General features: G+C 43.4%; 1 protein-coding gene across 1 annotated transcript; it reads left to right on the forward strand.

Annotated features, from left to right (window-relative positions):
• The first annotated feature begins 536 nt into the window (after nt 1–536).
• LOC110505497 (bcl-2-modifying factor) lies at nt 537–13,468 on the forward strand. The gene is made up of 4 exons (XM_021584751.2): nt 537–693; nt 3,960–4,159; nt 4,562–4,764; nt 9,689–13,468. Exons 2-4 carry the CDS (start codon nt 3,985–3,987, stop codon nt 9,803–9,805), a joined length of 495 nt encoding a protein of 164 aa, XP_021440426.2. The 5' UTR covers nt 537–693; nt 3,960–3,984; the 3' UTR covers nt 9,806–13,468.
• The last annotated feature ends 1,829 nt before the right edge of the window (nt 13,469–15,297 follow it).

Here is a 15,297-nt window from a genome sequence, read left to right on the forward strand (position 1 = left end):
TGCCACATACTGTTGGTATTAGGCCTACTACATCTGTTTAGAAACGTGTCTAGTCATAGCAAAAAGGTTGTGTGGGCATAGCGTAGTAACCCAGTCATTACAGTTTTAGTAGCCTACAACTTTCACATTTTTTTCTAACTCGTAACATCACTGACATTAATTTTATTATATCGAATATACAGTAGTACTAGGCTATAAACCCTTTTTGCTCACTTGTTCTTACTTTCGTTGGTGGCAATTCAGTCAGCTGAGTGTAAGCGACAAACCAAAGCTGTCTCACGCACGAGCGAATTTCCCATCCACGTGTCTGAATACACGATTTGGAAGCAGGATCAAAACAAACCCTCTGATTGGTTATGATAAAAAAATGCTAATGAGCTCTTAAAGGGCCATACACTACTCACGTTGTAATGCCAAAGACATTCTATGGTAACACAATTAAACATCGCCTGCATACTGCTGTTTCTTTAAGACCACTTTATTTACTTATTTTTTATGTTCACGCCCAGTATTTGAGGGCGGAGAAATTTTGTAGCTGATGCCTGTGAAATGAAATCAGCTTGTTGCCGTTTGTCTCACAGAATCAAAGTTGCGGTGGAGTGATACGGACTAAATCCTCTTGGGTTTACAGTGAACAGAGACCATTTACTTTTGTCTATACACCGGTAATATCATCGAAGGACATATCTTGTGGTGAGTTCCGGGTCATAATGTATCAAATAAGATTGAACAGTGTCATTCACCTGTTGTTTTTTATTGTATATTTGGTTTGCTGGTCTGCCTGTGCTGTAAAATCTTGGACATTGTGCCATTGAGTCGCGCTACATTGTCTCTCACACCACCCCCGGTATAGTCGCTGGGACGATTCCCATTCACGATGTGTGGACATTTCTCACCGATATAGGACATTATATGGATATTTGACAATTGACTTGACGGTAGTTGCGTGTTGATGTGATATGGCAAACAATCGTAGCCTGCCACATAACATAGTATTTTTTATTTTGTGTGCGCGTCGAATTGGCATTCCCTCTCTGAAGAGCTTAGGTCTGTCGGCACGGTGTCGGCACCGTGTCGGCATTTCCAGTGTCTCCAATGGTTTTACTCAAACTCTAAACAAGCAAGCAATTTTTCCAAGTACTCAAGTTGGGAAATAACACATCTGTGTTTTAGTTTATATCGTCAAATTCGCTCAAATTTGCTTCATAACTTGCATGGTTTATAAACAAATAAATTAGTAAGTGTAATAAGACAGATATGACAGGTTCCTTCAAAATAATCAGAGCGTGCTACGAATCTCACGATAAAGAAGAGGATCAAGAATATCTGCGGCCGCACAATAAATTATGCAATACACTTGAGTTGAGAGAGATGGTTGTCATTCCCATATATCACAGCTTATTATGAACCAGAGGCTATTTTATATATATAAATATTTCAACTTTATTTAACTAGGTAGGCCAGTTGAGAACAAGTTCTCATTTACAACTGCGACCTGGCCAAGATAAAGCAAAGCAGTGTGACACAAACGACAAAACAGAGTTACACATGGAATAAACAAACATACAGTCAATAACACAATATAAAAAAGTATATATACAGTGTGTGCAAATGTCGAGGTGGTAAGGCAATAAATAGGCCATAGTAGCGAAGTAATTACAATTCAGCAAATTAACACTGGAGTGATAGATGTGCAGATGGTGATGTGTAAGTAGAAATACTGTTGTGCAAATGAGCAAAAAAGTAAATTAAAACAATATGGGGATGAGGTAGGTAGATTGGATGGGCTATTTACAGGTGGGCTGTGTACAGCTGCAGCGATCGGTTAGCTGCTCAGATAGCTGATGTTTAAAGTTAGTGAGGGATATATAAGTTTCCAACGTCAGCGATTTTTGCAATTCGTTCCAGTCATTGGCAGCAGAGAACTGGAAGGAAAGGCAGCCAAAGGGGGTATTGGCTTTGGGGATGACCAGTGAGACATACCTGTTGGAGCGCATGCTACGGGTGGGTGTTGTTATCGTGACCAGTGAGCTGAGATAAGGCAGAGCTTTACCTAGCAAAGACTTATAGATGACCTGGTGCCAGTGGGTCTGGCGACAAATATGTAGCGAGGGCCAGCCAACGACAGCATACAGGTCGCAGTGGTGGGTAGTATATGGGGCTTTGGTGACAAAACAAATGGCACTGTGATAGACTACATCCAGTTTGCCGAGTAGAGTGTTGGAGGCTATTTTGTAAATGCCATCGCCGAAGTCGAGGATCGGCCTATAGGCTACTAATGTCAGTTACCTGAATAGTTTTAGTGTCCTTTGCTCAACACATCCGTCTTGACCACACTCCTTATACATAAGTTCCTTTTGACAAAGATATAATATTTTGTCAGGTTTCCAGATAGTGGGTTGGGGGGTGTGTGTGTGTGGAGGGGTGTAGTCTGTTGTGTGTGTGTGTGTGTGTTGTCAGTATGTGTGGGGGTGATGTTCAGAGTTGTCTTGAGTTATAGTAGGCTATCTGTGAATCAATTGAGCCCAATACAGTAGGGGGAGCCACTGGTTGACACACACTTGAGGGAACAGACTTTGGTCCGTGGCAGAGAACTGAATGGTAGTTGTAACAAAATACCGCCAGAATATACTTTTGTGCAACTTCCATGTTCTTGTATTGTGTTTGTCAAAACAACGCACTAAGTGGTTTTGCATTTAGGGTTTATTGCGAATGCATACAGGGTGCCATAGCAAACCTCTTTACACAGAATAATAGGCACTAAAGAAACTGAGGCAAATCTCTTTTGGTGAAGAAATGAAAAAGCATCCTCAGAACCTGGCGTGTTGACAAATCCAAGGAGAGAAGAAGAGACTGGCTCCGTCTTTCTTCATCCAAGGCTGTCATTACCCATTTGCGGCAGACTCTCATTTGGAAGTGTATAGTGGTGTGGTAGTAGCCTAACCCTGTATTACAGTATTGATGGAGAGTTCTAAAAGGGTTCACGAGGCTACTTACATTTCAGCAGTATTTTGATAACACTTTGACCGCCATATAGCTGAAGGCTGTGTGATGCTGTGAATTAACCAAACATAGAGATTGTTGTCTGCTCTGCTAGCCAAGGGCCTCAGGAGAATTCTAGCATGAATCTCTGCCAGTACTGGAGGGATCCTCAAGTTTGATCTAGCAGCAATGTTGTAGAGAAGCTTTTCACTTTTTTTCTTCCCTCCTTTCTCTTTTTATTTTTTATTTTACATTTTTTTTTTTTACAAATCTCATTAGCAGTGTAGACTATTCATTATGAGCAGGTCTCTAGACCAAGCGTCAGACTCGTCATTTAAGCCTGTTTGTCGTATTTGCCAGTCTAGGCTCTGTTGTCTCGGCTACTCTGCATGGTATAGTCTCAAGCCATTGGACTGTATGAGGGACCACGCTAGCCACAGGTCCGCTGGGTTGAGGTCGGAGAGAGATGGAGACTGCCTCTCACTCAACCCTGTCTGCCAAACCCCCCATTTTGGTACATTTAGCCAACGAGTCTCCAAACCACAGCCAACTGTGTGGTTTGATCACTATGACGAGCTGAGCGATTTGTCTAAATCAGCACTGTGCTTCACAACCACAGACTGAGAAGAGCTCTGCTAGCTTTCTGTTCCACATAGATCTCCTCTACGGACTGTGCTCTGCTCTGGCTGGATCAGCCAGCATGGCCTTTATTTATAGAAGGGTAGTTATTATGGATTATAAAGGTTGTCTTTAATGGTAATTATTGTTCTGACCAAATGACCAAGTACATTTACAGAATGGTAAATGTTCTCTATGGTAATGCCTGAGGCAAGGTCATCTCATCAGTACAGAGACAGACATGTTTAGAATCCACATTGATTTGAAGGTAAAGATCCCAATTTGTCAATATCAATACAGTAGTCAATGGAAGTCTTAGCAGAGTAATATGCTTAACTCTCTCTCTCTTCTCCCTCTAGGCAGGTCTTAGCCGATTTCTGCCGAATGGATGATGAGGAGGATGATGTGTTTGTGCCAGACTCCTCCCACTGCTGGCGCACAGCCTTCAGGGAAATAAAGTACGAGGACAGAGGCACCCAGACACCCTGCCCTGCCCTGGCACTGCCCAACGACATGCTGCCCTGTGGGGTGGCCCAGGAGCCCAGACCACTCTTCTACGGTGAGGCCTACAACACACACACGCACACACACACAAACAAACACAGTGTGAGAAATAGGTAAGAGTGGAACTCTGCTGTAGTCAGCTCCTGGCGCCTGATAGTCCTAGCCACAGAAGCTTTTATGACCTGTGTGTAGTGTACCCAGCTGCTTTCCCATTCAGATGGCGCCACATGAGGTTGTTTAGCCTGGCCCTGTGCAGACGTGACGACAGGCCATACCTGTATAACTGACCCTTTACTTGGACACCGTGGCGCTGTCTTTCAGTAATGCCCTCTTTGTCCTGGCACACTACAGATAACGCTGGTAATTTAAAAGATTACTGTGTGTAAACTTTGGAGTGTTATGAGGTGCAGGGCTTATGAAATTGACCTGACCAGTATCTATGGCCTTTTTCCTACAGGCAACGCAGGCTTTCGATTGCACTTTCCAGCGCGGTTTGAGCAGGTTGGAGATCAGGGGCCTCAGGAGCAGCATCAAGTGGAGAGAGGGAGGATGGAACGGCTTCAACAGCAGCCTCAGCAGCCAGCACGAAGCATGGAGGTCTGCATTGGACAGAAACTCCAACTCATCGGAGACCAGTTCTACCAAGAACACCTTCAACTGGTGAGGATACCCACCGTGACTGACTGCACAACACAGCTAAAGCACACTGGATAGGCCTACTGTACTCAGGGGCCTGCAGAGAGAGTGAGCAGCAGAAGTGGCTTCTTTATGGGCATCCGTTGTAGTCATGTCTAAGTGTCCCATGTTTGTTTTGGCCAGTGAACATGAATCAGCCCATTGTTCTGACCTCTCGTTCTACCTCTCCAAGACACAGCTTAACCAGGGCAGCCCCTCCCCCTCCTCAGCTTCCTGTTTATTTGTCTCTGCCTCTCTCCCCCCATTTCCTCCCTATGCTGCCACGGTGCCACAGGGGGCATGAAGGAGTACACCACAGACATTATGGTCAGGGTGACATTGCTAGTTACTGTGCTGAATACGTTGCCTGTAGGAAAAAGGCCATAGATACTGGTCAGGTCAATTTCATAAGCCCTGCACCTCATAACACTCCAAAGACTGTAACTCTCTTGACATCAGTGGAGGCTGGTGGGAGGAGCTAAAGGAGGACATGCTCATTTTAATGGCTGGAATGGAATTAATGGAACAGAGTCAAACATGTGGATTCCATATATTTGATGTGTTTGATACTGTTCCATTTATTCCATTCCAGCCATTACAATGAGCCTGTCCTCCTATAGCTCCTCCCGCCAGCCTCCTCTGCTTGACATACTATACATTTGGTTGTATTGGTGGTAGAACTGTGGATCTTTGAGATTTTCTTTCTGCAGAGCACCAATGGCACATTTTGAGGAGAAGGAAACACTAAGAGAGTCATCAAGCAGAACAAAAACTAAAGGCACACACTTACACACATAAACACACTCAACACACTCTCACACAGAGAAAAAGCAGAAGTGGCCGGACTAGGTAAACATGTTGTAACCCGAAGCTTGGCGCATGAGCCCGGGGGAACAGATGTGGTTAGGGAGTCTCCAGCCAGTCCTGCAGATCAGTTGCCCCCACCACCCACAATAGACTCCCAAATAAGAGGGCTGTGTGTCTGGAGGAGGGGCAGGGAGGGGCCCACTCACTTAATGCACACCCTATCTAATGGGCTTAGGGGTTTGACCAACTAAAGACAACTGTCTTGAATTTCCTCAAAATCGCTTTCATGAAGTCCATGGACCTTTTCAGTCTCATATAGATAGATATTCAAGGCTTTATTTAGGCTCTGAAACTACATTTATGTAATCAGATTGGTGTAACTAAGCAGACTTCTTATTCGCTGATGTGTTTCTGATTTTCTCCCACACTCCGGCTGAGGTTAAATTAATACCACAGACTGCTGTCCTGTAGCCACACTGCACCGTGACTCATGTGATGTGACACAGGAAGTTAAAGGCAGAGTCAGGCAGGCGTTATGTTATCAGGGCTGCGATACACTGACTGACGTACAGCAGAGACAGAACCAGGGCAGAGGATGAGGAAGTGGCTCTTGCTCTCTCCTTACTCACTGGGTAAACGCAACAACAAGTGAGAGTAGTCAGAGTGAGAACACTGTGATGTCATATCCTGAAGCTGCAGAGCTCTAGGGCACATACACTCCCACACTGCTAAGCCTAGCAAGTTAAGGAAAAAAACAACTGTGAGGTAACTTTTTATTTTTTTTCAAAGCCCAGAGAACAGTGGATCTGGATTATTGACTTTGGCAACATACTGTATATAGCAACCAACAGTTAGGTGTTATTTCAGTCCTTGAAGTTATTGACTACTCTCTTGTCATTCGAGTGGGCAGAATTACTGTTCTTGTCTGCAGAGCCCACTCAGCCCAGGGAGTTGTACAGGCCTGAGTCTCTGAGAGTTTCTCTCTGCCTGTCTGGCTGCTGTTGAGTGATGCTTGGACAGACTAACCCAAACAGATCAGTGTGTTTTTAATGCGTGATCTCCAGTTTAGCCCATGGCTGCTATTCCTGGCGCTGTGCTTTCATTGTGTAATGCAGTCTTCAGCAGTGAGGTAGGTAACCCACCTCAGGCTGCTGGTGCTTGGCAGAACAGTGTGTGTGTGTGTGTGTGTGTGTGTGTGTGTGTGTGTGTGTGTGTGTGTGTGTGTGTGTGTGTGTGTGTGTGTGTGTGTGTGTGTGTGCATGAGAGGAAGTGTGTGTGTGTGTGCGTGTATGTGTGAGCATGAGTGCGATAGTCTTTCAATCTCTCACTTGGACTGCCACCTTTCAATTATATGTTTCTCGCTCTTGTCAATTGATCATTGCAATCATGTATTGTAGAGCATCAGAAGGTTTTCAAACGCAGTTTGACACCCATCTCCTTGACTGACTCATAAATAACCCCTTCCGTTTCCCTATCATCCTACCATCATGGCCCATGGCAGTGGGAGGCAGTAAGGTGCTTAAGTGTGTAAGTGGAGCGTTGGTGCTGACACATAAACTGCTCTCAGTCTGAGAAGGCTGGAGAGACAGAGCAGAGACCCCGAGAGCAGAGCAGTACTGACATGACATGAGGAGGGTGGCCATTTGAGACATGGCAGTAATGACAGTCACAATGACAGGAAGACTGCCACAGTCTGCACGGGTCAGGGAGCAGAGTTGGGTTACACCAAGACTCCTCCTGGTGCTCTCGATGAGTGTTGAAAACCCAAGCGCTGAATGTCCCTAGGGTATGTTTGTGTGTTTGTGTGTGTGTGTGTGTCTCAGATCTCCATTCCTTATCTTCTCACTGTTCTGTAAGGGCACTTCACTTTCTCTACAGTTGTTGAGATATAGATGTCTAGATTCCTGTCCTCTCCTGCCTGTTGGCTGTCCACTCCTGCCCTGAGATGTGTGGCTCTGAGTCTCTGGCTACTGGTCGTTGCCTGTCTGTGTAGCATATAAGCCAGTGCCTCTGTGAGCCTTAGGACGGACAGACAGACAGACAGACAGACAGACAGACAGACAGACAGACAGACAGACAGACAGACAGACAGACAGACAGACAGACAGACAGCATCATGAGGCTCTGATAAAACACATCAGGGTTGTGTTGGCGTGATGACATTCTGCATCTGGCTAGTGTCTGTTCTCTATCACTGGCTAAATTTAGAACCTGACCGAGTCGTATTAGACAGTTGGTGGTGTGACTCGTGAATCATGAGTGAGCGACAGGGCTGGCCCACACCCCACCATCTCTGAGCTGAGCTGGGTGGAGGAACCAGAAGAGAAGGAAAGGGTCACTGTCAAACTCAGGGGCTTTCTGCTGCTGATCTTAGAGGACAGGACATTGTGGCTGTGAAGCAGATATCATGTTCACATTAGGTGCGGTTTAAGCAATGTTTGTTGATAAAAAAGATATGAGCCCATTGTGTTAACAGATGGTCTGGAAGTATCTTGCCCTGGTATTGCTCACTGTAGGCCTACAAAACACTGTACAGCAATACTGACAGTCACAACTACCTGTAATGGGCTTTGCCCTCTGTGAGAGCTGGCCTGTTCGGGTGTAATCACAGACAGATGGATGAGCTTGGTAATGTGCTTTGTAGTTGTAATTAGATCTAAAGAAAGGGTGTCTCAAGGCAGAACTGTGTTGCTATGTTAGCTGTTGTTAGGGCTCAGAGTATCTTCAGGTGAACTAGTCCAATTTGTGCTACGTATAATGTACATTTATGAAGAAGATTTTATGAAGCAGACAGTGTTATTATGCACTTATCCCTCAGTTAGCTTCAAATATATGCGACAACGCAAAACTAGCACAATCAAGATTCCCAGAAGTCCCTCAAATAGCCAATGGCGATTCCCGAATTGTTTATTTTCTTTTTGTTCAACAAAAACTGGTGTGTGTGGAGCGTGCAGGAGCCAGTTTGCACCTGGCACCAGCTTATGCAACACTCTACAACAGCGTTTCCCAAGCTAAAGGTTACGACCCTATGTGGGGTCGCCTAATTTAAAAATGATGACAGGAACTAAAATAAAAAATCACGCTTGGTTCATAGAACCGGGGTTATGTCAGTCACCTCCTGTAGCCGCTAGATACAGTTGGAATAAACAGAGCGGTTTCTGTTTTCTTCCTACAAATATGTTTCTATCTTTTGAACGGTTTAAGCTGTGGCAGAGAACCTGGGCCTTACCACAATGGAGAGTGCAGGCTAGTTATAAACAGCTTGATCTCTGTGGTTGGACACAGATGCTGCCTCAGCTGTTTTGTTAAGATGGTACAAGTCAACTCGGCAGTCACGCTTTGGTGGAATTGGAATACAATGGGATAATGTTGCCTGAAACTGGCAAAGTGCTTACAGTGTATTGCCAAAACGTATTATCCAGCCTATTGCTGGTCTTTGTTAGTTTATGGCGTGTGTCTAAAAATAGCCGGGGTGTTATCAGGTCCAGTAGTGTCTGTTTCGTCTGTAGATTAGTTACTTTGTGGATCTAAGCTCAGCTCTCATACTGAGATGCATTTCTGTGGGTCTCCGCCCTTCCTCAAGTGCTCCCTAATCCTATTTAGTGCAATTATCTTATCTCCTCCTTTCAATGGCAGAGATAGCATTATCCTCCAAATCACACACTATCCAGTTGGCTCTCTATCCAGAGAGGGAGGCTGCTTCGGATGTGCTGTTGGATTCTGCTTCCATAGACAAGAGCTGTGCAATGAATGTGTCTGTGGCATGGGGTGGTAGTTAGTGTTACACTGGCTGTATAGGGTTCTCAATCCTGCACACAAAGAGACAGCGTTAATAAGTAGTGCTGGGGACAGGCACAGACTGTTGTGAAAATATCAGCGCCATTCCGGTTTCTGGTTTTGACTTACTCCTCCTCAATTTACTCTGTTGATCCCTCTCACTTACAATCACCACACATCACTCACCAACAACCATCCAGAGCTCCAACTAAACACCCTGGTAAGTGAATGATGCCATCATTTGTCATTGACTATGCCAGTTTCCTGACTATCCTGTCCACATCCTGTTCTGACTCGGTTGTTTTTCTCCCCTGTTTTGTTGCAGTATCACCGAAACCAAAGGAACATGAGGCCCTTGTGGTGGCGCCTGGCCTCAGCTCTGCTCAACCTGCTGTTTGAGCAGGAGGCCATCGATGGAAGGGGGAGAGCAGGGTGGAGGTGATGGAGAAGACCAGCCCAGACCACCCCTCTCCCACAGGGACTGGACTCCTAATGGCACTGTCAAATGTAACATGGGTCAGTTTGGGGAAAAAGAAGAGAGAAAAGGTCACCGCAGGACGGAGACAACCATTTTTTTTTACAAGGTTCATTTTTTTCCAAGAAGATGCCATGTTGTTTCACGAGATTCCTCTACTGGACGATGTCCTTATTTTGGTAATTGTGTGATGTAGTATTTTGTACAGTCATTATTCCTGTTGAATTTGTTTGCACTTCCGTATGTGTACATCTTGAATGGCCTCCATGGACCTGGGAATGCCTTATCAATGTCTCCTGCCACAACCCAACGACTGTTGACATAAACCAAGCAGAAGAAAGCAAGATATGGAGGGATCTGAAGAAGGGAAAGAAGAGTGGTTCGTGGGGTTTTCTTTTCTGAAGTTTCCCAGGAAATAATCGGTCAAATTTGACAACTTACAAATTTCCAAAGGCACAGTTTCTCAGAACAAAGCATTTTGCACCTCAACTCGTCCTTCTCCTCAATGGGGTTGTGTATACTGTCATAATACTGTTATATTACATGTTGATTTTTCTTTGCTCTTCCAGTCACTTTCATTGCATTGATTTCAATAATTGTTGTTTTTCCCTGTGTCACCAAAGGTAATAAGAACAAAATTGTGGAGCCCTCGGTGGCTTCTAAGGTGGCTAGTGCCACTTTGTGGTGTGAAGGTTGATTTAGATGTATTATGATCCCCATTAGCCGACGCCAATGGTGACAACTAGTTTTACTGGGGTCCGACATGTAACGAAAAAGACATTACAGACAAAAGACTTTTACAATTTAGATACAACTTCCGAGACAAAGGGGATCCCACGAGTTACTTCAAGTTACTAAGAGAGAACACCGTATTTTCAATCATAGTCTATTTCCGATTGATCTTTTACTAATTCCATAAGTCCCAAAACTGGACCCCAGCCACTGTAAGAAACAGTGTGCTGATCATTTTAGTCTCTTAAGACTTTCAGGCCCTTCAAGTGGAGCTATGGATCCACATCGTTTGCACTATAGTACATTAGTCAGGAGTAGATTAGGTAACAAAACCAACCTCTGTTATTCAATGAAGGTGTTTAACTGTATCTGATTTGTCATGGTAACATTACAATGTTTTCAGTCACATTTCCATTCATTTTCATTCACATATCATCACAGGAACTGACCTATGGACCAACAGTCTGAGGTACGAGTGATGCTGGTTAACTGAAGGCCTCATTGAAATTCCAGTGTTTTTTAGCCCTCTAACTGATGTGCTTTTTAACCCACTGTCAGATATTCAATTCTATTCTGGACACCAATGCAATAATGTGCAAACAAACCAGTGAAACAACAGCCTTTCCTCTCCTCTCCTCTCAGGATTCTTACATGGGCTTTTATACTTATTTTTGTACCTGTGGGGTGATCTTGTATTAGTTCTTTGTCCTCGGATCCTGTGGTGTAACTGTTTGATAGAAATGACCACTGGTAATCCAATTGACAAGAGAAAGTGTCTGAGATTAGAAGTAACTGGTAGTGTGGAAGACTGTATTTGCTGTTGAAATTTGAATCTGTTTGATGTATTCTTGAAGATGCTGTTTGTTGTACATTTTATTGCCTTTTTACTTTACTTTCGTCCATTTTGAAGGAGCAGTATACATATTTTAGACACAACTCTTATTACCCGGTTATGTTTGGTCCTACAGTACATATGTGTCATCATCTGTCTGTATAATCAGAGCTTTTTTTTCAACCCTTCATTTAGAATACTGGAGATATGTCTCAGGGCCAGGGAAAATACAATACTTTTAGTAAGAGTTTCCCATGTAGAGTAGAAGGAAAAAGGAAATGAGTGGTTAAGTCCAATTCTGTTGTCTGCATCAGTTGAAATACATGTAAAACATAACCATAGATACAAAGGTACACTTTAGACAGAGTGGTCAGATGATTACGCTTGCTATGACTCTGTTATGGCAGGGACTACGTTAGAAGTATGTGGGGCAGTGAGAGATCAGCTGAACGTTGGTGTTGTTTGTTGTTGTTTCCTGCAGATCCTGAACACTGAGCCAGTCACCGTAGCTTCCTGTCTCACTGTAGCACATTGACCAGTTTCTAAACTTGCTTATCTCAGTCCACTGTAGCCTACGTCTATGTGTACTGCTCCTCCATTTCCTTTAGGACTTTTGGTGTGGTTTTCAGTTTTGTATTTATTTTATATTTATTTTTTGTATATTCACCCTTTTCTACTGTATAGATTTTGTGTGCAATTTATCTTCCTTTTTTTGGTTCTAGATGATACATTTGTTTGACTGTGCAGAGCGATGGTTGTCTGCACTGTGTCTGGTTTTCCCTGAGGGTAATAATCTCCAGAAATGGGCCCAATCGGTTAAGGCATTTATCTAAATCAGCCACGTCACGTCATCCATTCAGTAGACAGCAGTAGAATCTGTTTCCTGGTCAATGGCTTGGAGCTGGATCAGTAACCTTCCGATAATTTGCCTCGTTTTTCTTTAGTCACTGGGCATTGGTTATGGGTTCATTCCTTTTTGTCTTCTTTAGCGTTCTTTTGTAATCAACATGCACTGGAAAGTACTTTGCGTCTGTAGAGCTGGTGGCTCCCTGAGCTATCCCTGTGTTATTGTACAGTGTACTCTGGATCGTTCTCTCAAGTCTGTCAGGTGCTGAACTAGCTGAGTGTGTCTTTACTATAGCAGACCATTGACGAAGCTATAACCTGTATAGGACATTTTTTTATTTCTTTGAAAGAGAAACAAGCCACCATGATGCCCATAAATCATTTGGTAGAGAGGGTTCTGAAGCTGTGTAGTGCAGATAGTATATGGCAAGTCTATCTCAGCACTATGCAAGGCTACAGGAACTAAAAAAGAGTGAGTTTTGTATATTATGGATAAACCATAAGTGTCTTGATTTTTTTGTAGTCCACTTTCTTTAAATTTGAAGTTTTTTGAGGAAGGTTTCAATTTGTATGTTTATTTTTTTATTATTTGTATTAAGAACCTTCCTTGGTCATTGTCTTCGTAACTTTTTAAATGTCTTTTCATATGAAAGGGCCAGGTTTTATACGGACAGTTTTTACGGTTTTAAATCCTTTTTAATACTTGTTGGATCTTTTTACGAGTCCAATGAGATCAAGGGCTTTTTCATATAAAAATGAACTTGAAACATTCCTTTTGTGACTGGTTCTGGTGTAAACATGTTTTCAACGATAACAACAAAACAGAAAATGTATTTCAGTGTTGTACACCATCTGACATCATCACCATTAAACATGGTCCTTTCTAAGGAACCGATGAACTGTACATGTATTACTGACACCCTGGAAAATGCCTTTAACTGCTCAGTTTCAACTAAGTCTTGATTATCACACACTCTCTGTACTCCCTAGAAAAGAGACCCAGTGAAAATGTAGCATTTCTGTAAACATTGACTGTGTGTTTTCGAGACTGTACTGTGCACTCATTTATTTTTTAGCGTTTCATTTTTTTGTCAAAGGACAATTTGTTATGTAGTGCAATATGCTGTACATATAAGAGCTTTTCTCTGCAAATCTTTTTCTGAATTTCTTCTTGGTTTTTGGCTCTTTTTTTCCAATAAAATTGCATTAAAAGTGTAAAAGGTTTCTCTGTTATTTCTCTCCCCAAAAAGGTCCCCTGGTAAAAGTAGATGTTGTGGTTACTTGATAAATGACTCAAGTTGTGCTGAGGTAGAACTTATTATTCTCTCCCCTCCTACAATGTCAAACATCAAGACGTCCATGTGTTACAAGCATCATTGTGAAATGAAGCCACTTGAAACTAGCCAACCATCTGAGGATAGCCAGCCAGCCATTAGAAGTTAGCCAGGCGTTTGGCATTGGTAGTGCTCATCACATCCCTCCTACTGAGAGTTCATTCATTTGGTGGGAGCGATGGGGCCTTCGGCCTGAGGATGAATGTTTAGCTGCTCTGTCTGTACACACACACGCCTGTCTAGCAGGGCGATAGCAACACTGAGGATGAGTAGCAACTACAGAAGACCTGTGTCCTGGTCTCCAGCAAAGCCCTGGTAAAGAGTGTCCATGGATAGAGCGAAGGAGAGAAGTGCCATCGCTCTGCATTACTGTCACTTTGACAAAGGGCAGAGCCACTGCTGCTGTGCTTGCAGATTACTTGCTACTGGTGCTTTGAGGGCAGGAGGCTTGATATATTGCCGATGACAGATATAAACATGTCCCTTGTGCATTATTGGACACTGTAAAAGTGATGGTATATCATACTTAATGTGATGCCTTATGCTTTAAGGGAATTGTAAAAAAAATACAGTGCCTTGCGAAAGTATTCGGCCCCCTTGAACTTTGCGACCTTTTGCCACATTTCAGGCTTCAAACATAAAGATATAAAACCATATTTTTTTGTGAAGAATCAACAACAAGTGGGACACAATCATGAAGTGGAACGACATTTATTGGATATTTCAAACTTTTTTAACAAATCAAAAACTGAAAAATTGGGCGTGCAAAATTCTTCAGCCCCCTAATACTTTGTAGCGCCACCTTTTGCTGCGATCACAGCTGTAAGTCGCTTGGGATATGTCTCTATCAGTTTTGCACATCGAGAGACTGACATTTTTTCCCATTCCTCCTTGCAAAACAGCTCGAGCTCAGTGAGGTTGGATGGAGAGCATTTGTGAACAGCAGTTTTCAGTTCTTTCCACAGATTCTCGATTGGATTCAGGTCTGGACTTTGACTTGGCCATTCTAGCACCTGGATATGTTTATTTTTGAACCATTCCATTGTAGATTTTGCTTTATGTTTTGGATCATTGTCTTGTTGGAAGACAAATCTCCGTCCCAGTCTCAGGTCTTTTGCAGACTCCATCAGGTTTTCTTCCAGAATGGTCCTGTATTTGGCTCCATCCATCTTCCCATCAATTTTAACCATCTTCCCTGTCCCTGCTGAAGAAAAGCAGGCCCAAACCATGATGCTGCCACCACCATGTTTGACAGTGGGGATGGTGTGTTCAGCTGTGTTGCTTTTACGCCAAACATAACGTTTTGCATTGTTGCCAAAAAGTTCAATTTTGGTTTCATCTGACCAGAGCACCTTCTTCCACATGTTTGGTGTGTCTCCCAGGTGGCTTGTGGCAAACTTTAAACAACACTTTTTATGGATATCTTTAAGAAATGGCTTTCTTCTTGCCACTCTTCCATAAAGGCCAGATTTGTGCAATATACGACTGATTGTTGTCCTATGGACAGAGTCTCCCACCTCAGCTGTAGATCTCTGCAGTTCACCCATAGTGATCATGGGCCTCTTGGCTGCATCTCTGATCAGTCTTCTCCTTGTATGAACTGAAAGTTTAGAGGGACGGCCAGGTCTTGGTAGATTTGCAGTGGTCTGATACTCCTTCCATTTCAATATTATCGCTTGCACAGTGCTCCTTGGGATGTTTAAAGCTTGGGAAAT

Source organism: Oncorhynchus mykiss, chromosome 25, assembly GCF_013265735.2.
Source record: "Oncorhynchus mykiss isolate Arlee chromosome 25, USDA_OmykA_1.1, whole genome shotgun sequence".
In the NCBI taxonomy this organism is placed as follows: Eukaryota; Metazoa; Chordata; class Actinopteri; order Salmoniformes; family Salmonidae; genus Oncorhynchus; species Oncorhynchus mykiss.

What these genes read in the sequence shown, in the direction of transcription:
- LOC110505497 (XM_021584751.2), top strand. Translation starts at nt 3,985, where the DNA reads ATGGATGATGAGGAGGATGATGTGTTTGTGCCAGACTCCTCCCACTGC. An exon ending in GCCCAGACCACTCTTCTACG is followed by an intron (nt 4,160 to 4,561) that starts GTGAGGCCTACA and finishes TTTTTCCTACAG; the next exon opens with GCAACGCAGGCTTTCGATTG. An exon ending in ACCAAGAACACCTTCAACTG is followed by an intron (nt 4,765 to 9,688) that starts GTGAGGATACCC and finishes GTTTTGTTGCAG; the next exon opens with TATCACCGAAACCAAAGGAA.